The following is a 27,416-nucleotide window of genomic DNA, read 5'->3' as shown; positions in this document are numbered from 1 at the left end:
AATGATTAAAAAAAAAACCTCAACTTTTAGAGAGTTTTACTTTGACAAATTACAATATGAAGATGTGATATAAAGAAAAAAAAACACAAGTAACATGCCTATAGAGTATATGATAATTTACGTCATGATCGTAATAAAAAAATGCTATTGGATGTTTGATAATTTCATATTTGCATTCTGTGTTTCATTTTTTTGTGGAAAGCCTTCTTGACTGCAATACGCAAAATCTACTATAGATTCAACTACACGTATATCATTGACCGTTATCAAAGGTTATTTCGTGCGTTAGCCTTCAATTAATTTGAAGCATGTGCTATGTCGTCATAATAAATTATCTACAGTGCTATTGAAAATTACCTTCTTCGATTGTTGTTTTTTTCTCCATTTGCTGTTTTAGTAAGTCAGCAAGCCTTTCAAATGTAATGCTATCGGGCGTTGTCTCTTCCAGTTTAGTCCACTTTTTGGTAGTACTGATCTTAAACAATTGCTTGTATATATTGCCACCTTTGGTGGGAATGCGATTTATAATATTGACGGGTTCTCTTTGTAATCGTGTAAAGGTTGTAGTTTTCCCAGCCCCTTCCGGTCCAAGAAATACCACTCGAATATGACGATATTCCTCTGTTTCGCCGTCAAATAGGGACATATAATTCTTTATGCTGAATCTGGTATAATCTGGAAAAATAATCAAACAATTATTAGATATCATTCGACAAACCTTAGACACGAGCCTCCTACTACCGTTCTGAGTATTATTTAGTCAGGGTTACAGACGTATGTTTACCCTAGGAGTAGAGTAAATACGAATATTGAAGATGCTTTCTGATATGTTCCGTTGTTCATTCGCTTGAGAATGTGATACTCCAGTTCGACCTAGATTTGCATGTCGTCAATCAAGCTAAAGAGGTTAAACATTTATGTGATCGCTTTCTAGTTAGACATCTTTGTATTCTCTAATAAAAAGTATTCTGTAATAATTATCAGATTTGAGTAAACTCACAGGAATAAAGAAATCAACTACGTCTTATATATTTCATTACTATCGAATGAAAGAAGTCTACTAGACATTACCAGAAACTTTACATTTAGCTAACAACGTTTTGTTGCGAATATCTTACCGTTAAAGTTAGTTAAAGCACTTCCAAAATATCTTCGAAGATGATTAGATGCGCCTGTACTTGATTTCCTGCTTGAGACAAGCTGAATTGCTGTTTTTTCATTATTGTTTTTTTGTTGTGGTTGAAGTTCTGCTTTAATGAGGTGATACCAACATGTGTTGATTTCCTTGCAATGGTGTAACGCTGTGCACCCATCACGGTCAACGGCATGGATATCAACCGAGGGTAATCTGAGGATGTGTTGAACTATGTCGTCATGCCCTCCAGCTGATGCGTTCATCAAACATGTTAGTCCAGTGTATTCGTCAATAGCATTCGGACCAAATCCTAATGCTATCAGGCTGTTGAATACCTTCTGATTACCACGGGAGCATACAACAGGTAATGGATTCCATGAAAGGGTTTTTATTTGAGATGGGTATGTGTCCACGATGTACTCACTTAGCACATCATTACTGGAGAAGATGGTTTTTATGTATTCACGATAGCGGTTGATATCTTTTTCAAAGATACACAATGCCTTTGCTAAAATTTGAAAAGATTTAACATTTCCCATTATACAACATACCATTAATCCATCTTGACCATTAACATCTACTGAACTTAATATCTGTTCTTTATATTTTTCAGAAATATATAGAACGATATCAGTTTGATGAGCGATAACAGCCGTCATGAGACACGATCCCCCGGTACATGATGTCGATTTAGGGTCCAAACCCTTCTCTACCAAATACTGAAACATCTCAACGGATCCACAATGACAACACTGTAACAAAGCGTTCGTGCCAGTCATATCCTTCATCAAAATTAGGTCTGGGTAGTTCTCTAATAAATATTTCACAAGGTCAATTTTATTTTTTAGAACAGCCAGTGTCAAACATGTTATATCTGAATTTGCTGTATTGATGTCCAGTACATACTTAATTCCAAATTGAAAAACATCAATAGTTCTAGTTAACAGAGTGTTCCATAGATGATCGGTATCTACAGATGCGATATTTTTCTCGAGGCCGATAAATTTGTTGATATCTATTCGAGCTTTTGGGTCAAGACCCTTCTGTACTAGATATTGAAACATCTCAACGGACCCTCCTATACAACAGTATAACAAAGCGTCCAATCCATTCGTATCCTTAATGTCAATTGTGCTGGATAGTTTTCTGCTAGATATTTTACGAGGTCCATTCTGTTGTTACATGCCGCAATCATCAAACATGTGTGTCTAGAATTAGATGTCGTCGTTGCGTCCATTCCCGTCTGTACTAGATATTGAAACATCTCAACGGATCCCTCTGTGCAACATAATAATAAAGCGTCCAAACCATTCATATCCTTAAATGTCAATTGTGCTGGATAGTTCTCTACTATATATTTTACGATGTCCTCGTTGCTGTTACCTGCAGCAACCATAAAACAGGTGTGTTTATAATACGATGTCGTCGTTACGTCCATTCCCGTCTGTACTAGATATTGAAACATCTCAAGGGATCCCCCTTTACAACAGTATAACAAGGCATCCCATCTATCAGTGTCCGTACATGGAATATGTTTTGGATACTTACAAACTATGTATTGTACGATATTGATTTTGTTGTTGACGGTAGCGACCATCAAACATGTTTTTCGATTTTTTGATCTCGTTGTTGTGTTCATACCCTTCTGTACTAGATATTGAAACATCTCAACGGATCCCCCTTCACAACAGTATAACAAAGCGTCCATTCCATTCGCATCCGTTAATGGCAATTGTGCTGGATAGTTTTCTACTAGATATTTAACGATGTCTATTCGGTTTTTACCTGCCGCAACCATCAAACAGGTGTCTCCAGAATCCGATATCGTTGTTGCGTCCATTCCCGTCTGTACTAGATATTGAAACATCTCAACAGATCCCCCTACGCAACAGTATAACAAAGCGTCCAAACCATTCGTATCCTTTAATAGCAATTGTGCTGGATAGGTCTCTACTAGATATTTAACGAGGTCCATTTTGTTTTTACCTGCCGCAATCATCAAACAGGTGTGTCCAGAATTAAATGTCGTTGTTGCGTCCATTCCCGTCTGTACTAGAAATTGAAAAATCTCAACAGATCCCCCTACACAACAGTATACCAAAGCGTCCAAACCATTCGTATCTTTTAATGGCAGTTGTGCTAGATAGTTCTCTACTAGATATTTAACGATGTCCATTCTGTTATTAACTGCAGCAATCATCAAACAGGTGTGTCCAATATTCGATATCGTTGTTGCGTCCATTCCCGTCTGTACTAGATATTGAAACATCTCAACGGATCCCCCTTCACAACAGTATAACAAAGCGTCCCATCCATTCTTATCCTTAAATGTCAATTGTGCTGGATAGTTCTCTACAAGATATTTTACGAGGTCCATCTTGTTCTCACATGCAGAAATCATCAAACAGGTGCGTCCAATATTCGATATCGTCGTTGCGTCTATTCCCGTCTGTACTAGATACTGAAACATCTCAACGGATCCCCTTACACAACAGTGTGACAAAGCGTCCAAATCCTCCGTATCCTTTAATGGCAATTGTGCTCTACTATATATTTTACGAGGTCCATATTGCTCTCACGTGCAGCAATCATCAAGCAAGTTTTCCCATTATTTGATGTTGTGGTTGTAACCATTCCGGTCTTTGTTAGATATTTAAAAATCTCGACGGATCCACCGATACAACTGTACAACAAAACGTTCAGTCCTTCATTATCTTTCATAGAAACCTGGTCTGGATAAGTCTCTACTATATATTTCAAGAGGTTGACTTTACTGTAGATAGCAGCTATCATCAGACATGTTTTTCCCGTATTTGATATATTCGCGAGATTTATACCCATCTGCACTAGGTACTGAAATATTTCCACAGATCCACTTTTACAACAATGCATCAAGGCATTCCATCCATTGTTATCTGTTTTACTAATCTCGTCTGGGAATTTCTCAACTACATGTTTTACACGGTCAATATTGTTTGTACTCACAGCATCCGTTAAACGCGTCTTTTCTGTATTTGATGCCATATTAGTATCCATATCACACTAAATTAGCGGAATGAATATCCTAAGAGCAATCTGATAAAACAACTTTCAAAATGTCCGATCTTGATAAGTTTCATTTTTTTAGGTATACGTTGAATCACAGTAGATTATATGATACATAATCAAGAACAGTATGTTCCGTTGGTGCTATAGTATCTAAACAATGACGCACGTGTAGCGAGGTGGAAACGGGTTCATATCGGCCTCTTATATTCTTGCTTCCATTTGACATCCATTCAGTTTGTGATTATCTAACGGTGTCAATGTATTCACAGATCGTCATCCATGGGTTTACTGCGCTCATCTGTGGAAAAGAAGCCAGTAAATACATAACTATTTTTTATAAACTCCCATTGAAATCACCAACTCCTGAATTTCTTTCTATGTGTATGGTATCATAAATGGCAAGAAAATACATTTTTCTTATCGTCTATCTTAGAAAATAAAATTGAACATTCAACTACAAAAATGCTGTTAACACGCTTCCACAGGGCAAACAAAATCAAAATTTTGAGTTTATTTGGTTTGCTTTCCAAACACGATATTGTGTTTACATCTCTGAGCAACTATGTTGGTGACAGCTTCTTTACAAGTTAATAAGCCTTTAAGGGTCTAGACTGATGTTATAATAGATAATTCGAGTGATTTGTAGTCTTTTGCTTTATGTTAAATATTACTCAGTAATGTAGGTGGATAAAAAAACTACTTGTTTTTGTTGTTTATAATGTTCAACGAGATATCCTTAGAAATCCATATTGACAAATATCGAAGTCAAAATGGTATTATTGATTTATTATGTAATAGTATTTAAAACAAAGTTAGAGAATACAAACAACCGTTGCTGGACGAAGATTTTCTGGAGTCGTATGATCAAAACTAAGATTTAGTGGCAAATCATTTTTTAAAAGTGATATTGAAAATATATTATATATCATTATAATTCAGACGTTTTATCTAATTGGTTAGTCTGAATAGGACAGTGAGATTAATTTGTAAATGTGTAAACTTTCTCATTTCCCACCAAATACGAAGTTAATGTGTACTAATAGCAGTTAAGTAAGTGTGTTATCTTGTCACTAGAGTTAGAGCCACACATAATGTAGGTTATAGGAAACATAGTAGTCACCGATTGTAATTGTTATTGACAGCCGAATATGACACGCGCATGTAGGAATCAGTAATCTGATGTACCGCATCTCCCGTCTTATCTAGCAGACGACAAGGTGTGCTTGTTATTTTTTTTGTTTTGATTTTTTTTTTCTGAATTAACCTTCCTCGCGACAGCCTGGGAAATATAGACAGCTGTCAGGGAGAGACATAGAATAGGAAATAATAATAATAAAAGCAACAAAACGAACAAAAACAACAAACAGGCAAACAACAACAACAGAGCAGTGAAGAAAGACAGAACATGAATTAGATATATCGTACAGTCATTCAATCCGTTTGACGTAATTTTAAAAACCATGTCTATCTGAATATCTGGCAATTGTCCAAATGCTCTTTTTGTTCATGTATGCAGTCATATAATCTTCCTGATCACGAGAAACAGTCTTCCCTACACGAAGCACTTAAAGCTGACAAGATATAAATAACAATAATAACTTTACAACCATAGTTTATTTTATGTACTAGTTTTTAACTAAGCCTTTACCACAGAAGTGCATTGTTCACATTCATAGAGTATTAAATTTAAAAAACGCTAACAACTTGATATGAGAATTGTCCTTCATTCAATAAATATTAAGACGAGCTGGTCATAACCTGTAGCGGCATAACCTCAAGAACTCATATATATGTAGTCTGCGGATTTGACCTGTGACGGGTTACATCAAAACCTGTAATTTGGCCACATTAGTAACATTCAATGTATAGTTTAAGTCCCATTCTTATACCAATGACATTTTAAAGAGCCTATAACAATGTGTGATTAAATTCTCCTATTCCAAAAATAGCAAGACAGTGTTGTATGCCGAAGATTCTTAATCTGTTGTCATATTTTACATTTACGATTTAACTCTAGCATCAGAATCAGTGTGTGTACTGATATGTATGGGCTGTGTAACAATGAGGTTAATTCTCATCAGGATCATGATCAAATCTTCATAAAATCAATTAGTGTAAATGATATATTATATCCATGACATTTATGTCAATTCCACTTGTAACAGTGTAACGTGCTCAAAATGAAGAACTGATAAACATATACACGCAAGTTTTGGCTTGTGAAATATTTGACATATAGCGTATCCAATATTGTTTCTACAAACAATTTACATGTACATACTTTTATTATAGAACATAGTTAACAGGCTGTGTAAGTCAAAGTAAAACGTGCTGGACTGTGTTTCTATATATTTTTATATATATGCCATGATGATAATGTAGTATGTTGTGGCATGATGACGTAACATATGTATATTTAAAATTAGCTGGTATAGCCTTATACACGTGTGAGCAGACTCCATGTGAAATAATGATGCGCTCTTGAGCTAAGTGTTTCACCGCACAATTTTCATTGATAATATATTTAAAAACTACATCACAATACTCATGCAGACCAAGTTATGCAGTAACATGTACATACTAACCGTTGAAAGCATGTGCTTTTATTGGAAGTGAACATTCTCAAAACCATGAACTGAGTTTCTATATTTATATTTATTTATTTGGATCGACCAGGACCTGATGATAAGTCAGGGTGTCTAGATATCTAGGTGTTATCAGTATTCAATGTTTGCTGTCATTGGTCAGTATATCTTTATGACTCGGCACCCAGATGAACTAGATTTGTAACAAAGACAACGTGTTCCTACAAGTTGTACTACATGTAAGTAAGTGCTCCTCAACTGAATCAGTGAATGTTGTTAATCTCCCACTGGTATGTTTAAAATATGCTAATTGATTTGAAAAGAACCTTTATACGTGTTTATTGTTGTCAAAAGCCCCTCTTGGGAGTTGAAAACAAATACAATCTGATAAAAGTTTTAAACTGTTAGCGACTCTTTGTATAAATTCAACGAGGGCTGGTCCTTACGCTTCAATAAGTAGGAATGACCCATACTAATAAAGGCAAGGACAACCTCGTCTCTGCGATTGTCTCTGTAGCATAGAGACTTATTATCGGTAGTTTCTTTGTATATGATTCATTTACACGCGAGTATCATTAAAGTTAGTCCTCATTTAACGTTAGGTTATTTCTTGATGTTCAATATTCATTTGCACCTCTTTTTTATCAGCAGTTGATAATAAATGCATTCCATACAAATTATAAATCAGTGTACGAACTTTACAGCTGTAATTTAGTAGAGGTAGATTAAATACAATTGTTTCATTGTGTTGAGATAGGTAAATGTCTCGTTATTAGCCAATATACGGTCTATGATAAATTCTCGAAAGAATGTTATTAACTCAGAATTGATTGTCTACAGAACCTACATGGACATTTGCTTGTCCTTAACATTATGTAGGTCTACCATTGATATCATACGGTGGCTAGTTTCAAAGTCAGTGGTGGGTGTCTTCATTTAATTTTAGAGGTAAATTCTAGTAGTGAAACATTATTAGAGACAGTCGATTTTAGATAGGGCGTTGACAAATGTACTACAGTTTTACGATTCTACCTCTCCAGTAGTAACATGTACTTGACATTCATTTTAATACATAGATAAAAAATCCTATAGGATTAACCTGGAACATAATCAGAAAATGAGTATTGTGTGATAATATAAATAGAGTTCACACGTACCTTGAAGTTGAGATATCACTGATATCAGCTCCTTAAGTTGTACCAATGTAAGATGTCATGTATCCTCTTATGTATCGTTAGTTAAATGCGTGTGACATAACACATACTATCGATAATCACAGTTATATCCTTATAACACAAAGAAAACACTAGTAGGACAAACTCATACTACAACGGATTGGGTTTTCCTACACGGCTCTATTTACACTTGTTTTTCTGGCTACCATTGGACTATGACTTGTCGCTATAAATAGAAAACCCAAGGTCGAAGTCACACTAAAATGTACATCTACACATTTTGTTTAAGTTCATATAGCCATATCATCTCTATCACTCGAGTGTCCGATATGTTGAAACCTAACACGATATTCAGATTAAATGGACATAACTGTGTTCGACTGTAGTTAGATATTTTGACGATTTGTCACCTTGCTCTATGGTATACGGAATTTAATTATATCAGTGTATAATTATTCTCGTAATAATTGCATATTGCTTTACACAAGGAGTATTGATACTTGACGAGCCAAGGATGGAATGACTATGGAAATAAACGATACAGAATGTTTCAATACTGACACTATCCCACTCTACACTATAGCCTACATTCACCGCTAGATGGACATACTTTATTAAACAATGTGACAGGCAATCATCGAGAAAAATGTTGGATAATGATAATAGGAAAAAAAAAACGAGATCAGTTATTTAATCGCCCATCAACTAGCTGTCAGTGCGAAAAGCTCGTAGAGACAGAAACTTACATAAGTCAGATAACATTAAGGGTTTATCTTTAAATAAGTCGTTGTGGTTTTTAATTTTACAGCTAGGACGAGTTCTAATACAAATGACAGTAAAGAGACAGAAAAAGAGCCTAAAAATAAATTAGATAGAAAAGACGTCAAACTTAAATATCGCCAACAAATACGTCACAGACACTAATACTATTATCTAAAACCTGGCGTTATGCCATCATACATGTTATTGTGGTGGCGCAGTCATGCTTGAAATTGTATAGAATTTAAATTCGAGACGTATTCATTTGAAATCTTAGTGGAGTTGTGATGACCGGAGCCAAACTGTCAATTACGTACCACAATATCTGTTTGTTTTCAAAAACCTAGATTTTTTTTATAAATTGTTCTTGAGTGATTATTTCATAAAAAACATATAGTCTATTTCAAGTGGTATGGTTGCAGAATAAAAGCATACCAGCCCTTCACTTACAAAGCTAAAACAATCCTGATCGGAAGATAAAAGGAAACAATCCGTCGTCGGATCACCTTCCGATAACGTGGGATTTCCACAAGTACGTCGGTTTCCCCCCGTACCAAGACCCCTAGAGCACTGCCACCCGCTGCTTATGTTATGATTAGTTTAAAATGACGAGTTGGCGGTTTTACAAGAGCCATTGAAGTCACACAGTCAAACTGTTGACATAGCCGCGACGTGGTGATTATTATCTTATCTGTACAACTGGTACTACATCAGAAATAGGTTTGACTAGAATACATGCTTTCTTTTAATCCTGTTCCAGAATATGACAAATTGACATACAGGTAATCCGTCACAGAGCCCATGGGTACCTATGCCGGACGTACATGTGGCAAGGGACGTAACCAGGCAATGGGAATGTCAGCAATTGAAACTGCTTCGTCGTATTATAACAACCAGAATTTCATATAGGGTTGACGAGGTACAGTTCAAGGCAAACTAATGAAAACAATGATACTATACGTGTATGCAACTGGCTTTTAACCCTTGAGGCCCTTATCATCATCATACTACTTACAGGACGGCTGTGTTATGCAGTTCGTGTTAGTCGCGCTCATTATATACACAATTAACAATTATTTTAACGAAAATGCTATGTTACGCTGCTCTCTGTATTTTGTAGGTACACAATAAAAGCCCGGTTATGTAAGACGGTTGCTTTATTCCACAACATCGGAAACTGCTTCACCATGCTTTAATAACTTCTCAAATGCACGTGACGCCAAGAGGAGGCCACTAGAACCTGGACAGGAGGCAGATGACAAAAGTCCCTGGCTACAGGCATGCGTCCATATCGGTCTTACTTAAGATGAGTTGGAAGATCTTCTAATGCCCAACTGATCAACAATGAAACAGTTTACATGTGATGTTGTCAGTAGGTACACTGTGAAGTAAATTGATGTTCAAATGGGGTTACTGATCAGATGTAAATAAAAAAAAAGTTTGTCTATTCATCATTCTGACCAAAAATCATCATTCTAAATCATATACCAAAGCCTTAATTCAGCGTAAATGAATTCCAATTAAACACGATTAAATTCATTTCGACTAAACTAAAGCGTACGTCAACACATTATAACAGCTATATTTATTTGAAAATCGAAATTCAGCATTTGAAATGGGATCGAGATAGCGGTTTTTATCAAAATCATGCACCTGTTTTTTCTTGTATATCAAGTTGTGTCTCAGACTTGAAAATCCATACTTTGAAGTCTGTCTTTTATATATATTATAATATATATTATATTCAATCCTAACTAGTTTCTGCCTTTTCTTTTGGTTGTATGCCTAAATAACTCTTTTTTTTCCTTCTTGTTCTTTTCAGTCACTTGAGTATTACTTTTCAATATTCATTTTTGGAGTTGTCTAGATAAACCTTTGGCCGTTTCAATACCAGATAAGTAAAAGTATAAGGGTTGTACATGTAGTTAAGTATATTCGATACAAAACTGTTAGCTCACAGTCAAAACACCATTCTCCTCCCTGTGATTTATTGATGATGGATCGTCCACTATGAAAACATAACAAACTCGTTTGACATGATTTATAGTATCACAGTCCCAACCATATTTTGCTATATGTATAAATTTTATATCCATTATATTCCAAGAAGTGGACATTTCTATGTTGCTTGTACATTTATAACACGGTAGAATTTCCATTTATTTTATTGTGTAATTTATATTCAAATATGATAATTATTGATTATTTGCCATATATATGGATTCTCCGGATCCGGGTGCACAGCGAATGAATTAGTGTGAGAAAGATATTCGATAAATACAGTTTGCGGTAAGTAATATAATGTTTCTTATACACCAATGTGTTGGTTTTTAAACCCCGAAATCTGTTGCGTTGTTATCTGAAGTGTAAACATGTTATTTTCTAATCACATGCGTACCGATGAGTACAGTTCAAAGATCTGCGAATGTAATCTTTATGACGCTAATATTTGACGTGACGGAAGTATGATTATAGGCATGAATATCATATATGTTTAGACTTGTTACATTTGCGTTAATTCATCAGTTATTTGTAAGAATTAACAAGTCTTACGTGTGTTAAACGTGTATAATTATGTTTAGTTATCGTATAAGCTCTTATATAATATGTATAACTATATATATGGCGGGTATATCGCTAGTTTCCTTCCTTTATATCAGTATTTTATAAGAGTACAATATAATTAGTATTAAATAATATGTAGTTTACATCAATAAAATCATGTTGGAAAAATATGATGTAAATAAATACTTTATTATTATGGTATTTGCAATTAAGGATTGAATCTTGATTTGGTCGATTTCATGGGGTCATGAATTGAGTTGCTCTTGAGACAAATTTAATGAACTGCGAAGCAGTTCATGTTGAATTTGTCTCAAGAGCAACTCAATTCATGACCCCATGAAATCGACCAAATCAAGATTCAATCCTTATATTTCAATTGTTTTTTTTTTCGAATAAAATGTCGGTCTAGATATTAATGTCTCGAAACTTGTGCAAGTCAAAATGCGGAAAAGCCCGAGGAGTTCCGGATTGTGCATGGCTAGTCGGTCGAGTAAAATAGTCCGCAATATAAGGATTAAAAACAGCATTATTTTGTCAAAATAAAAGTATTTAGCATATCTGGTCTTTCATAAAATACAAGAATACATTATCAATTCGATAATTTGAATAATTATTCCATGTTTATAACAACAATGTAGAAAAGGTGAAATAGTTCCGCGGAAGGATTTTAACCTTGTATTCATACGCACTGATCAGTGTTAATCTGGTCAAATTAATGAGCAAATGAAACAGATTAAGTTTGGTAGTTTCATTGAGTCCAACTTGAGTAGAAATTGAAATATTGTTTAGTAAACCCGTAGTTAAACATTCATATATATGTCGTTACAGTTTTAATCCATGATGGTGTGAGGGCAGATGTCAATTGAGACTGACATGGTATCCATTAACCACAGTTTAAAGTCTTATGTGGACAAAACACATTTATCACTAAGTGAGTCAAGACCTGTATGGGTAGCTGTTGGTGAGATGTTAAGTGTGACAACTATTCGTGAGGTATCATGTGGGGGTAGCTATGTGCATCGTTAGAAGTCCTGCGTGATCAGATTTTGATGTCATTTCCTTTGTGGGCAAACGTATCTCCATATGTCTCCATATTGTTAATGTGTTTGCAGCTGTAACGGTATGAAGATCTGTGCGGGAAGTTTTGATGATATGTCCCTTGTGGGCAACCATATTTCTATATCTTCATGTGTCCTGTGTAGTAAACCTGGCGATATGCCATCACACATGTTATTGTGGTGGCGCAGTCATGTTTGAAATTGTATAGAATTTAAATTCGAGACGTAATCATTTGAAATCTTAGTGGAGTTGTGATGACCGGAGCCAAACTGTCAATTACGTACCACAATATCTGTTTGTTTTCAAAAACCTACATTTTTTTATAATGTGTTCTTGAGTGATTATTTCATGAAACATATAGTCTATTTCAAGTGGTATGGTTGCAGAATAATAGCATACCAGCTATTCACTTAAAAAGCTAAAACAATCATGATCGGAAGATAAAAGGAAACAATCCGTTGTCGGATCATATTCCGATAACGTGGGATTTCCACAAGTACGTCGGTTTCCCCCCCTTACCAAGACCCCTAGAGCACTGCCACCCGCTGCCAAGGTTCTGATTAGTTTAAAATGACGAGTTGCTCAATAGTTAGCTTGAGAACGGTTAATGCTGGTAGTTTGACAAGAGCCATTGAAGCCACACAGTCAAACTGTTGACATAGCCTAGAGATGGTGATCATGATGTTATCTGTATAACAGGTATTACATCAGACATCAGTTTGACTAAAATACATGCTTTCTTTTCATCTTGTTCCAGAATATGACAAATTGACTTACAGGTAATCCGTCACAGAGCTCTATATATAGATAATATGGGTATCTATACCGGACGTTGATGTGCCAAGGGACGTAACCAGGCAATGGAAATGTAAGCAATTAAAACTGCTTCGTCGTATTATAGCAACCATAATTTCATATAGGCTTGAAGAGGTACAGTTCAAGGCAAACTAATGAAAACAATGATACTATACATGTATGTACCTGACTTTTAACTCTTTAGGACCTTATCATCATCATACTACTTACAGGACGGCTGTGTTATGCAGTTCATGTTAGTCGCGCTCATTATATATATAATTAAAAAATATTTTAACGAAAATGCTATGTTATGCTGCTCTCTGTATTTTTTATCCAAATCATGGGCCATTTTGTTTCTTGTATATCAAGTTGTGTGTCAGACTTGAAAACCATACTTTGAAGTCTGTCTTTTATATATATTAAACGGACAATTTCAATCCTAACTAGTGTCTGCCTTTTCTTTTGGTTGTATGCCTAAAGGACACTTTTTTCCTTACTTTCCTTAAAGTATTACTTTTCAATATTTTTTTTTTAGTTTTCTAGATAAACCTTTGGCCGTTTCAATACCAGATAAGTAAAAGTATAAGGGTTGTACATGGAGTTAAGTATATTCGATACAAAACTGTTAGCTCACAGTCAAAACACCATTCTCCTCCCTGTGATTTATTGATGATGGATCGTCCACTATGAAAACAAAACAAACCTGTTTGACATAATTTATAGTATCACAATCCCAACCATATTTTGCTATATACATATCCATTATATTCCAGGAAGTGGACATTTTCTATGTTGCTTGTACATTTATAACACGGTAGAATTTCCATTTATTTTATTGAGTAATTTATATTTAAATATGATAATTATTGAATATTTGCCATAATTATGGATTCTCCGGGTCCAGGTGCATAGCGAGTGAATTAGTGTGAGACAGATATTCGGTAAATACAGTTTGCGGTAAGTAATATAATGTTTCTTATACACCAATGTGTTGGTTTTTAAAACCCGAAATCTGTTGCGTTGCTATCTGAAGTGTAAACATGTTATTTTCTGATCACAATGCGTACCGATGAGTACAGTTCAAAGATCTGCGAATGTAATGTTTATGACGCTAATATTTAACGTAACTGAAGTATGATTATCAGCATGAGTATCATATATGTTTAGACTTGTTACATTTGAGATAATTCATCATTTATTTGTAAGAATTAGCAAGTCTTACGTGTGTTAAACGTGTATGAGTTTAGTTATCGTATTAGCTCTTATATAATATGTATAACTATATATATGGCGGGTATATCGCTAGTTTCCTTTCCTTATATCAGTTTTTTTTTATAAGAGAACAATATAATTAGCATTAAATAATGAAGAACTATTCTTTCTAAATAGTTCAGGTTATTACAGTTTAACTAGTGTTGTTTTGCTCTGATAGTAGATTGGGGTGTTGGCCCCATTTTACCTATTAGAGTTACCTCCCTTTCATTACTTCCCCTTCACGCAGGACCAGCCAAACAAGGCAAGTGTAATTTTATATCACAAAGATATCAATTTCTGATAAGGACAATCGCCATGTTTATAATTAATAGTATTAACAATTGTTTTAATATATATTCATTATGTGTTTTCCAAACGATATTGGAGACAATCCTGCGGAATTTAGCTTGATGTTAGTGGATTTTTTCTTCTGGTTAATTTCACTCGTTATTGGCCGCCGCGCCATTGGCTTTCTGTATCAATATTTCTCGAATAAGGCTATGTAATTGAAGCTAATATGATTTTTACTTGTTTGGTATGTGTATTTAAACCTTAAATTCTTGACGAGGTATCTTATTTAAGATACTTAGAAAGTGATGGTGCAGCGCGGAAAGTACTTGTACCAGGTCAAAGAAGTCGATAAGTACTTAGAAAGTGATGGTGCAGCGCGGAAAGTACTTATACCAGGTCAAAGTAGTCGATGAGTAAGCACATTGTTTCGGCAGATAACATTTAGGAAACCGGAAATCGCTACTCGTTTAATTAACAGGCTGAAGTAGGCCTTGTGGATAAATACAAATGTGCAAGGTACGTGTGCATTAAACAATGAAGTACGGACACTGTTCGTGTTGTAGGTACATGGCCCGTTAACATTATTGGAACAATCAAGTTGGAATAGCCGATCGGTATATATACGGTTGTATCGGGTAGGGCAAGGTAATGCTCCAGTCTAACATTTACAAGTTTGTTTATATTGTTAAACCATACTGAGGATATAACAGGCATTATATATATACAAATAGAAATATAATAAGAATACAAAAAAAAAGAAAAGAAAAGTAAACTAGATTCTAATTGTTTAGTTTAATGTCGGGTATCATAAATAAATACAACAATACATATGTACATGTTTTGGTTTTGGTATTTTTAAGTTTTATCATGTGTTTGATAATTTTAATATGAATATACATTGATAATTTTGCTGTGTGGTGCTGTACCCTGGACTTTTTGTTGATTGTGAGGGAACAGAGTTTATCCATTCCAAAAGGCAGGATGCCAAAGGCCTCAAAGAAACGGAAGCATGTTGAGCAAGTCCATGCAGAGGGACCCAATGAGGAGGTAGTTGGTGGCAGTGACGGAACAGAAGGACGGCAAGAACAAGTTTCAGTTGAACCTGGATCCATCATAATTCCAGGTATCTTAATCCACGAGATTGAGGAGGTGGATAGTATACCCCCAATGCCCTTGCCAAGCATTAATTCTAGTTTGGGTGACAATGTGTCTCAGTCAAATAGACAAAAAATTGTGACTGGGCAATATTTCGATTTGGGGTTACTGCTCGTACAGAACCCTGCAGAGCACCAGGAGCAAAGAATTATGATAAATTCAAAGGGAGAGCTCATAACCAAAGTTAAAGGAAATGAGAAGATTTCAACCATTGAGGCCTGGACGGATGCTATGCTAATATTTGCTTCAATTTATGGGTCGGCCCACCCAGCCAAGTATCCAGATTTATTGAAATACATATCAACAGTCCGTTTGGGGGCAGCTAGGTCAGGGGGGTGGAAGAAATATGATGAGCAATTTCGATTAAGGAAAGCTAAGGACCCTGATAGATCGTGGGCTTGTGTTGATATGGAGCTGTGGTTACTTTGCATGTCGGGTACATATAGTCAAACTTCTATTGTCCACAATGTCCAGTCGAGAAATGACAGATGTTTTGAATTCAATTTCAAGGGGTCATGTTTCAAGTCTCCCTGTCGGTATGTACATTCTTGCACAAAATGTGGGGGCAGTCATGCAATGATAGTTTGTCGTTTTAATGGGGGTCCAGGGCAGTACAACGTCCCCCATAGATTTCCTCACCCACGTTTTTCATACACTCGTCCTGGTGGCAGTCAGCAATATGTCAATTATACCCAGCAGGGTAACACTCCACAGGGTAACATGTTACAAGGTATGACATCCCATGGCTATGCCTACCAGGCGTAATTCACAGTTGGGCGGCAACCAAGGTTTTGGTCAACAGGGAGCTGGTAAGCCCACGGGGCAGGGATTTCAACAACCATTTCGGGGCAGGGGAAGAGGACGATTTATGGGTCCTAGGTAGAACCCCTGTTAAAGTTCACAAGCTGAGGTTATGCTTATCAAAATATCCTCTCACATCTATTGTCAGAGAGTTGCTTGAAGGCTTTGAGATAGGTTTTAAATTACAATACACAGGCCCTCGACAGCCAACAGACTGTAAAAATCTAAAATCTGCAGATGCGCACCCTGTAGAGTTAAGGGAGAAAGTTAAAGAGATAGAGGCATGAAGGATGGTAGGACCCTTTACAATAAGACCAATTCCTAATCTTAGGTTATCACCAGTGGGCGTTGTCCCCAAATCTGATGGGAAATGGAGGCTAACTACTCATCTGTCTTACCCAGCGGGAAAAGGGGTAAATAGTTATATTCCTGAAGCCTTCTCATCTGTTAAATACTCACCCTTTGATAACGTTATTGAGATGATAAGTTCCCTTGGTAAGGGAGCATTGCTGGCAAAGATGGATATGAAGTCGGCATTTAGATTACTTCCGGTTTTTCCAGGTGATTTTGATCTGCTTGGCTTAAAAGTAGACAATCAGTACTTTATCGATAAGTGTTTGCCAATGGGCTGCTCCATCTCATGTAGGTATTTTGAGAATTTTTCCACTTTTTTACATTGGTTGGTGATTTACAGATCAGGAATAAATTCATTAGATCATTATCTAAATGAATTTTTGTTTGCTGGTAAAAGAGAGTCTGGCAATTGTGAGGCGTTGATGCTTTGTTTTTTCTGGGATTTGTGAGGACTTGGATATCCCAATAGCACATGAGAAAACAGTGGGTCCTGTGACTGTGTTAGTTTTTCTTGGTCTAGAGATAGATACTGTGAATAGAGTTGTTCGTATACCACAACATAAAGCTGAAGAACTCCATGGTTTGCTCCTAAAGTATTCAAAGTGTAAGAAAAGTACTAAAAGGAACTCGAGTCATTGGTGGGTAGTTTGTGTTTTTATTGTAGAGCGTTAAAACCAGGGCGAGCTTTTTTACGCAGATTTTATGATGAATTGGCAAAGGTATCTCAACCCCATCATTTCATTAGGGTACATTCAGGCATGCGGGAGGATATGGATATGTGGTTAGAGTTCTTGGAGACATTCGATGGTCAGGCATATTTTCAAGAGTCAACTTGGTTAGATAGTAACACATTACAGTTGTATACTGACAGTGCCGGCTCTACTAAATTGGGGTGCGGGGCTTTCTTTGCAGGAAAATGGGTGTTCTTTCCATGGCCCATTAAGTGGGAAGGCCTTTCAGTTCTTAGGGACATAACATTTCTGGAATTTATACCAGTGATATTGTCGTTGTTGTTATGGGGACCAGCATTACAGAACAAACAGGTTCGGTTTAGGATTGACAACATTGCATTGGTTTCAGTTTTAAACACTCAGACATCAAAATCACACAGGTTGATGTTTTTGGTCAGGGTTTTTGTGAAACTAGTTATGACATATAACATAAATTTTAGAGCACAGCATATTGATGGTTTGTCAAATGAGGTAGCTGATGCTATATCTCGTAAACAGTGGACCAAGTTCAGGGAGCTGGAACCCGGGGCTCAGGAAGCACCAGAGGCCTTGCCAGAGGGATTTCTGCAGTTGATCTCAAAGTGAATGTCACAGACTTTTAACGGCATCTCTTGCTAGTAATACACACTCTACATACAATACAGGGTTGAAATGCTTTGAATCATTTCGGAAAGCAAATGGCTTAGAAATAATATGGCCTCCTAGTGTATTACAAATAATACACTTTATTGCCTACTTATCACTTAATGGTAAGTCTCCCGCTACAGCAAGAGCCTATGTGTCTGCAGTTGCTTACCATTGCAAAATTAAGGGCCAGGAGGATACTACACAATGTTTCCTTGTGTCAAAGATGTTAGAGGGAATGAAGAGGTTAAAACATAGGTTAAAAACTCGTCTCCCTATTACCTCAGAGTTATTGTTATTGCGCATAGTCAGAGTGCTTCCGAATATTTGTTAAATTCATATGAAGTCAAACTTTCCAAGCTTGCTTATGTTATAACATATTTTGGTTTATTGCGGGTAGGGGAGATAACTGTTGCAAAAGGGCGCCTACCTCATCTAATTGTACAACGGGAGGATATCACAAGCATGTCTATTTTTCTTCGCTTTTCCAAAACTGATCAACTGGGGAAAGGGACAACATTAGTTTTTCAAAAGACAGCTAGTTCATTGTGCCCTATCCTAAGCCTCCGTGAATTTTTGGTAGTTAGGCCAGTCCAGGAAGGCCCGCTATTGTGTCATTTTGGGGGCGCACCATTAAGAGAGCCCATTTGGAATCACTGAGAAGACCAGGGGGACCTGGACTTACACTTGAAGAACGCTTTGGCATGAGCCTTTGGTAGCAGGGATATAGTGGACTTGCTTTAACAAAGCTTGAGTCAAAGTTGGTCACTTTGTGTAAAGTGTCTGACAATAGTCCAAAATTTATGCTGATTCACTGTGGTGGTAATGATGTTGGTATGTTACCAATTGGTGATTTGTGTTGTGTTGCTGTTAAAGTGCTGAGACGGGTCCAGACTATGTTCCCAAACACCAAAATTATCTGGTCACAGATATTACCTCGCCTAGTATATATATATATTCAAACAACAATGAGGCCATGGATAAAGCCCGGAAGAAGTTAAATGGTGTTTGTGCTAAAACAGTCCTTGGGATGGGCGGGGGATATATCAAGCATCCCGGTATAAAATTAAGACACAGGCCTTTGTTCATAGACGGGGTCCATTTGTCTTTGGTGGGGAGCAACATTTTCTAGAATGACATTCAAGGGGGGTTGGAATATATCGTATTTAGTGGGCAGACTGTATTTCCGTCTGATGAACATTAAGCAATGTTTCACTTCTGGTTGGTTTTTACGTTGTTTTGTGTGGTCGCAAGCTGTAGTATAAAGCTTTGTGATGCCGCGTCCAATTTTGTGACTTTCATTTGTGAACTTTTGATTTGACTTTGGAAACTGATGTGGTTGTTGTTTATGTGGAGCGTGGTGCTCAGTATTATGTTAAAATTTATACGTCAGCCAAGAAGCGGCGACACACAATTACATTGTGAACTAAATAAATTAGTTAATAACTTCAGTCGTGACCACACATACTTCCAACAATTAATAAACTGGGAATTTAATATATTGTGTTTTGTTATATATTCTGTAATATTGTGTCGTTTAAATAAATTAGTACATGTTGAAAAAAATAAGATGTAAATAAATACTATATTATTATGGTATATGCAATGTGTAGTAAACCCGTAGTTAGACATTCATATATATGTCGTTACAGTTTTAATCCATGATGGTGTGAGGACAAATGTCAATTGAGACTGACATAGTATCCATTAACCACAGTTTAAAGTCCAATGTGGACAAAACAAAACACATTTATCACTAACTGAGTGAAGTCCTGTATGGGTAGCTGTTGGTGAGATGTTAAGTGTGACAACTATACGTGAGCTATCATGTGGGGGCAGCTATGTGCATCGTTAGAAGTCCTGCGTGGTCAGATAATTTCCGTAAATTTTCTAACCGTCGAAGTTGTTCGAAAGAAGAACATTTATGGTTTTCTGTACACATAGGAGCCAGTTGTATTATGTTTCCCCCCTAGCATGAAAACCAGTTTCCACAAGGCCTGGTACCTGACAATTTCTTGATCCACTTTTCCCGTTAGACTTTTAACGCCTTGGTCGGTATCTCGGACCATATCATGAACAGCGGATGTTTTGTTTTGATTATTATTTTCTTGGTTGTAGAATATTTGTGACGTCATCAATTGAGTAAGAAATGTAGAATGCGTTTGTATGGAGTGAAGTATTTAAATAGAAAACTAAATCGAACAGATAATTAACTCCTGTGCTACGCTTGTTATATATAAGTCAATATTGGAATATATGAATCAATGTTTCGTGTAAGTAAAGTTAGACAACAGATGTTTTAGATGTTACAGTTTCATCAGTGATAAAAGAACACAATCATTTGTAAGTTATATTTATTGGAAATGTATTAAAAAAGGAGTGAAAATAAGTAAATGTTCATGGAATATTGTTAAAAACATAATTATATATTTTTTTTCTATTCTGCTTCTTACACAACAATAAATTTAATGGTAAAAAAAATGGTTTGATTTTTTAAACTTATTTTTGTAAAGATGTCTTTGCATGTCTTTGTCGCCGCCAAACTAACATGATACAATTCTAGTGTCAAACAAGATTGATAACATAATTGAATGTCATTTCAAATAACGAAACATCAATAAATTAAGTTATTTGCAGTCATTTTAGAAAATATCATAATGATGATGCAACACTCGTTCGTAAAAGAAATTCATAAGATATATCTGTTTTTTCCTTCAGACACAATACTTTGTACAGGTATGATATCAAATGATAGAATTTTTGAATTGAAAAAATAAAACAATGTATTTAGTCCTGAATATATATAAAAGTATGATCTATTGGGGAAATATGAAAAAAATAATATGATCAATCGATAATACATTGACGATAAATCATGTCCTATCAAACTTTCTTACTGTAGGCTAGCAATGGTGATATTCCTTGAAGCTCTGGGCCTAGCTAAAAAAATTACTCAACTGATTTATTTGAAAAAATGTGTAAATGGAAGTGTTATGTCTACATACGGGAACGTGAAGATAATACAAAAGCTGCAAGTGTATTTGTGGTAGTATTGTGTTTTTATTCATTTGAGAGGGAGAACGTTTTCTTTTATTTCTGTGCGCACGTACTCACACATAAATATGTACTACACATACGCATGTTGCGTAAGAATGATGATATGTCTATATAAAGGTAAGTATGTGTATGATGTTTTGTTGTATAACTGTAGGTGTTTATTAAGATGTGTGTGTTTTTTCCAATTTGAGAGAGTGTTAAGATGAGTGTGTGTGTTGTGTATGTGTTTGTAAATGTGAGTGTGTTTATAAGTATGTGAGTGGTGGTGTTGTGTGTGTGTTTGTAAATGTCAGTGTGTGTATGAGTATGCGAGTGTGGGTGTCGTACATGTGTTTGTGAATATAAGTGTATGTAGGTGTGTGTGAGTGTGGGTGTTGTGTATGTGTTTGTAAATGTGACCTGAACACTAAAGAAAATGTTCTGACTGTTTTCCTAGAATAGTATTGAATCACACATTTTTATTGTTTCATTATAAAATTGATTCTACTTTTGGATATGTGTGTTTTTAAAGAGCATCACAAGGTGCAATTCCCGTTAAAAATATGCATAGATGATCAATTTCAAAACAAGAGATTTTATCAGAAAATAGCGAATGAAATACTTTGCTCGCGATCTGAGTATTTTAACATATGAAATGATACTGAAACATCGTTTTTTTATTGACTATAACTCCATTCCCTTCTGATTTACATAGCAGTAATGAAGCACCAAAACACTGATAAATAAAAATTAAAAGATATAACCTACACCTTGATGTTGTTTACTGAGAAAGCTTATCATTACAGTTTTGCGAACGTACAATGTATCCATATGGGAAGAAATGCTAGTTAAAATATACTTTACTATTGATTAAACAATGAAACTAAGAGAGACATTATCATATAAATTCAGGCTTGAGTAGTGGTCGATATACATCTAAATACCATTAGGGAGTAGTGAAGTCATGACAATAAAATGCATGCGTGTTTAATTATAAGTTGATGTGATATGGGAATATTCGTTTTGTGTAGATACTCAACGCTTGTCATGTGGAATTATTAGCTTGTAAGATGTGCGTGATAGACTAGCGGGGATATATGGGACAATGATTACTCAGGTATATGATCGAATCAATTTAGGATCTGCCTGTTTATGTAAAGAATAAAAAAAAACTACATTATAATCATCTGTATAAGAACATGATTATAGCGGGATATTGATATAAATTGACTATGGAGACATTTGATCCAAATGGAAGCGACTGATTATCCATAACACATTATCCAAGAACGAACGTTTTTCGAGATTAATAAAATATATACTTAATCATTGTGTCCCCGAAAATGTTTTGAATTCATTTTTATACAATAAAAAAAATCATGGTTAGGAAATATTTATCAACAAAGACAATCCATTACACATACGTTTAGTACTGATGACATATATAAACATGTTAGTTGAGGATGGAACTTTAGCAAAATAATTCATTACCTATTATTATAGCAATTATGTTATCAATAAACATGCAAGTTGAGACTGGAGCTCTGGTAAAATAATTAATTAACTATGAGTTTAGTTCTAATGACATTAATACACATTTAAGTCGAGGATGAAACCTTAGTGAAATAACCGATTCCTTATGGAATTGCACGGACGATATTTAGTAACATGATGGATAAGACTGGAATCTTAGTAAAACAATCCACTGATTAATAAAGGTAAAATCACTAAGCTCCGATTTAGATATATTGTATTTACACAAATCCAGGGATTTATTCGTAATGTGTAAATAGTTGATCCCTTCAATCCGATCATGGATAAGATGAGTGATGTCTACATTATTGATACAGATAAAATGTAAAATGTTTCAATACTGGCTGATGATTCATGTCGGTGATTGTAAAATGCATCACCTATGTATGATTTCTCTTGCTAATCTACAGGTTTGATATAGTATATCAAGTATCTCAGTATGTCATTTTAAATACTCATAAGAGTGTCAAATACCAACATCTAAATAAAACTATACTATTTTTAGATATGAAAGAATGTGGTGTGCTTCCATATTTTTTCTGCGCATCCCAGAGTTAGATGGCGGAAATCTTTGACGTAGCATCATCGACAATATTAGCAGCCTCCACATGTATTTTCACCACCGCAGAACGTAGTTTATCATACTTCCCATAAGCAATGATTCCCTTCCCCAAAAGTGCCCGACAGATATCATCTAAACATGTTACATCCTTTCCAAAAACTTCCACGTTGCTCAAATGAGCATCCATTAGTGTCTGGAAGTTTCGCCAGTCCGTAGGTAATTTTGGATTGATCCACGTCGATAGGCTCGTGATCATTTCAGCATGTATTTCTTTTATTTTTGTCTTCTTCGCTGTATCCTGCAACAAAAACAAACAAACCTCTCTCAATAAGCCCATATGATCATTATAAAGTTAACGAAACGAAATAATACAACTACTGTATCCTACATAAAAAATGATCCACCAGTAAAAAAAAAAAAAAAAAATAAACCCTGTGTATTTACCGTTTTGGATCAATTCTTGTAAAAGGTTACATGAATTAAAAGAATAGCAAATAGTCTATTTCCCGTATGCTAATCACCTGTTGTTCTTGGGTATTAGCGGCGTCTATTCTGGGTTGTGCTCCTTGTGTGCTACTTGTGTCGGGTTTATCTGAATATAAAAAAAATCACATCAAATCAACATATGTTATTATTTGTGATATGATATACATATTCAAGTTTATGTTTCCTAATGAAAGTCTGTTTTGTTTACATTTCCTCTCTTTTGTGTTTCCAATAATGCTTCTTTTTCCATCTTAGTACACTATGTTGGTCAAATTCCAGCTGAAACTGCAAACTCAAAATTCGTTATAAAGATCGTTTCTATTTGATGTATTCTTTTATTTACCCGTTTGACATATCTTCATTTACTTTAGCACCTGATATATATGAATATAAAATATATATACACGTAACACGCAAACACTTGAGGATGCCAACATATACCAACCCCAATAAATACATGCATGCATATATAAAAAAACATATATAGAATAATCTTCAATATTGTTGGTTCATGTTTCATTGTACAGTTGTGGGATCGCTGAATGAGTCGTATCCAGGATGTATATAGATAATAATCACAATTCAAGTATTGTGTTAATCTCCGGTATGTATGAAATCCAATATAAACTATAGACATATACATATATAACTACTTGTACATATTGCTATAAATCTATGTTTTCATAACTTACATATTCGACGTCGTTGGATCAAATGTATATTTTTGTTGTTGTTTTATTTTTACATAATACGTTTGAGTTTCCTTAAGTATACGCATAAGCTATAGTTTGAACTAATGCATGGCTTAAATGACTTTTGAACGTTCATGTGCGAACTATTAACCACTGAGTATGTATTCCTACCCTTTCAAGCGTTTAAGTCAATCAGATGTCAACACTGCCAAACGACAGTCGTGGCGACTTCTAAACGTACTGGAAAGTCGATATTTAAAGTTTGTTTTATTGATTATGTAATAAAACAAGTACTTTGTATATCAAGGCTGTCTGTGATATGGTCCAGAATGTTTGACCCTCAAAACTTGTAATCGACCGGTGTTCTAATGCACTATGCCTCGTGTCAAATATTCTGAGCTATTCCACAGACACCCGTGATAGACATACCGTAATCGTGGGGTTGTTTCGCAATGTTTAGGAGAATAAAGCAATGTAATGGATTTGTAAGACTAATGCAATGCATTGCTAGACTGTTTCTTACTTATCACAGTTAAAAACAGGTAGACATACATGTAAATTCATTTGCAAGAGAATATAATTCAGTATCGCTTTCCGTACACGTATCTTTACAGCCTACTGCGGGCAGATCTTGGAGTCAAACATCCAATGCTTATTATCATTGATCTATCTTGTGTTTTGATGTTGTTTATATTAGCATTCGAAGCATGTTTATTCAAGAGTTATCCAGTAAGAGTTCTTTATGGGACACTTGACGCTCTAACCCTCGATGGCAGGTGGCATTAAATGAGGTTACGTACAAGAACACTGGTGGATCACAAGTCACTGCTATCTAGTTGATAAAATGAAGCATTTGATTTATTTTCTAAATTAGACTCCAAGATGGATGAGCTGATATATCAATCCAAATCATAGAAACAATTTATATATATTTTAATAAAAATCGTTCCGAACGTTTTAACATTATTTGAAATACATTTCCAAATTTATAACAACCATGATAGTTATCTAACACACTTTGTATCGATAACACGATACAATCGTAGATTTGTCCTAACGTTGTGCGATCCCAAAACTGTACCAATGAGGCTTGGGTCAACACTGACAGATGTTGGTATCAGGTTTCTGTAGTTTCCATAAGAAATGCAGTGTTTTCTCATACGTTAGAGCAAAGTAAGTTTTTCTCTCATTTAAACTGGTGTCAATTAGTTACTATGTTTGTATTACCAGAAAACAGAACTCAGATAAAAAAAATGTCCCAATTAAAGGATTACAAGAAAAAGAATATCGTCACAATTCTTAAATTATTTACCTTCAGTCTCCTTGGCAATATCTTCGGTGCATTTTTGTATGATATCACACAGACTAGGGTTTATTGGTTCAAGTTTTCGTACCAGAGTTGCGTAGTTTCCATAAGAAATGACCTTTTTAGACATTAGAATAGTGAATAAATTGCCCACAGAATTTATTGACCTCATATGAACTGGTGTCAGTGGGTTGTTATTGAACAATAATTTCAATTGATTGAAATCTTCATCTTCCATGTAGTTACTCAATTCCAAAACCATATTGTTGTGGATATCAACAACCGTAGCACGAGTATTTGCAGCCATTTCAGAAATGTCTTATTGGTCTGAAATCAACAAAGTATGAATCGTATTTAATTCCGATCATGCACTATACAATATATGTAAATGCCACATTCACGACAGCGAAAACAATATTTTTCAGATTTATGCATAAAAATGGCAACAATGGTAAAGAGATCTACTGACATTAAAATTAAAATTATTCAGTTTGATCACAAAGCAGATAGATGCAGAGATCGTTTTAAATTAAAAAAAAAAAAAAAAAAAAAACATCTCGATGAAACATGACATTTTGTACAACCTTAAGAATATTATGAGAGACAAAATTCATACCTTCATTAGGTTTAATGATATCGAGAATAGCTTTAATTGCATACTTTTCAGTTAATTGTATCGTTCATCTAGTAAAGTAAGGGACAACTCAAAACAATTGAATCAATAGATTAACAAAGCATACTCGAAAAAATAGGCATACCTATTGGTCCAACATATACTTCATGGATGATTTTGTGAATCAATATAACTATCGAGTTTCAAAAAGACAAGTCGGACTAATATCCGGATTTGTTTTGTTTATTAGTAACTTCCTATCTATTATGTAGATTCGGGTTTTAAAACATATTCAAACGATTAGCTAATTATTGGCATGTATAATGAATATGTTACCAATGTTTTCTGATCTCTTTAGTATCTTTATGACTCGGAAGTTGTCAGTTTCTGCTCAAAACGTGTGCGCATGTCGAAATCGTTACCTTTGGACGCAGCGACGTTACATTTAAGAACTAGAGCTAAGCATTACCAAAATATTTTACCATTAGAGACAACAATTACCATGATATTTTACCGTTAGAGACAATGCTTGTCATGGAATGTAACCATTAATGACAAAGATTACCAAACATTTTGCAATAAACCCGGAGAAAAAAAATACAATAATATTTTACTATTGAACACAAATATTACCGCCAGAGACAAAAATTACAAAACCTAATAGCGTTGGGCATACCATTTTTACTATTTGAGACAATGATGAACACAACATTTTACTATTGTGACAAAGATTATCATAGCATAGCACAACATTCCATCACTATATCCTTCGGTTTGTGCAAATGGACAAAACAGTTGCTCGTTTAATAATAATACGCTAAAGCGTTATATAAATCACGTGACAATTATTATGC

General features: G+C 35.1%; 1 protein-coding gene across 1 annotated transcript; it reads right to left on the bottom strand.

Moving 5' to 3' along the window:
• Window positions 1-20,711: 20,711 nt before the first annotated feature.
• LOC117322499 lies at window positions 20,712-26,479 on the bottom strand. The gene is made up of 3 exons (XM_033877453.1): window positions 25,956-26,479; window positions 23,987-24,057; window positions 20,712-23,763 (listed from the first exon to the last, which is right to left on the bottom strand). Exons 1-3 carry the CDS (start codon window positions 26,254-26,256, stop codon window positions 23,458-23,460), a joined length of 678 nt encoding a protein of 225 aa, XP_033733344.1. The 5' UTR covers window positions 26,257-26,479; the 3' UTR covers window positions 20,712-23,457.
• Between the last annotated feature and the right edge of the window lie 937 nt (window positions 26,480-27,416).

The sequence above is a fragment of the Pecten maximus genome, chromosome 2 (assembly GCF_902652985.1).
Source record: "Pecten maximus chromosome 2, xPecMax1.1, whole genome shotgun sequence".
Taxonomy (NCBI): domain Eukaryota; kingdom Metazoa; phylum Mollusca; class Bivalvia; order Pectinida; family Pectinidae; genus Pecten; species Pecten maximus.
Note: the sequence above shows the minus strand (reverse complement) of the source record. Positions and strands in the feature narration are given on the sequence as shown.

What these genes read in the sequence shown, in the direction of transcription:
- LOC117322499 (XM_033877453.1), bottom strand. Translation starts at nt 26,256, where the DNA reads ATGGCTGCAAATACTCGTGCTACGGTTGTTGATATCCACAACAATATG. An exon ending in TATTGCCAAGGAGACTGAAG is followed by an intron (nt 24,058 to 25,955) that starts GTAAATAATTTA and finishes TTTTATATTCAG; the next exon opens with ATAAACCCGACACAAGTAGC. An exon ending in CTAATACCCAAGAACAACAG is followed by an intron (nt 23,764 to 23,986) that starts GTGATTAGCATA and finishes TTTTTGTTGCAG; the next exon opens with GATACAGCGAAGAAGACAAA.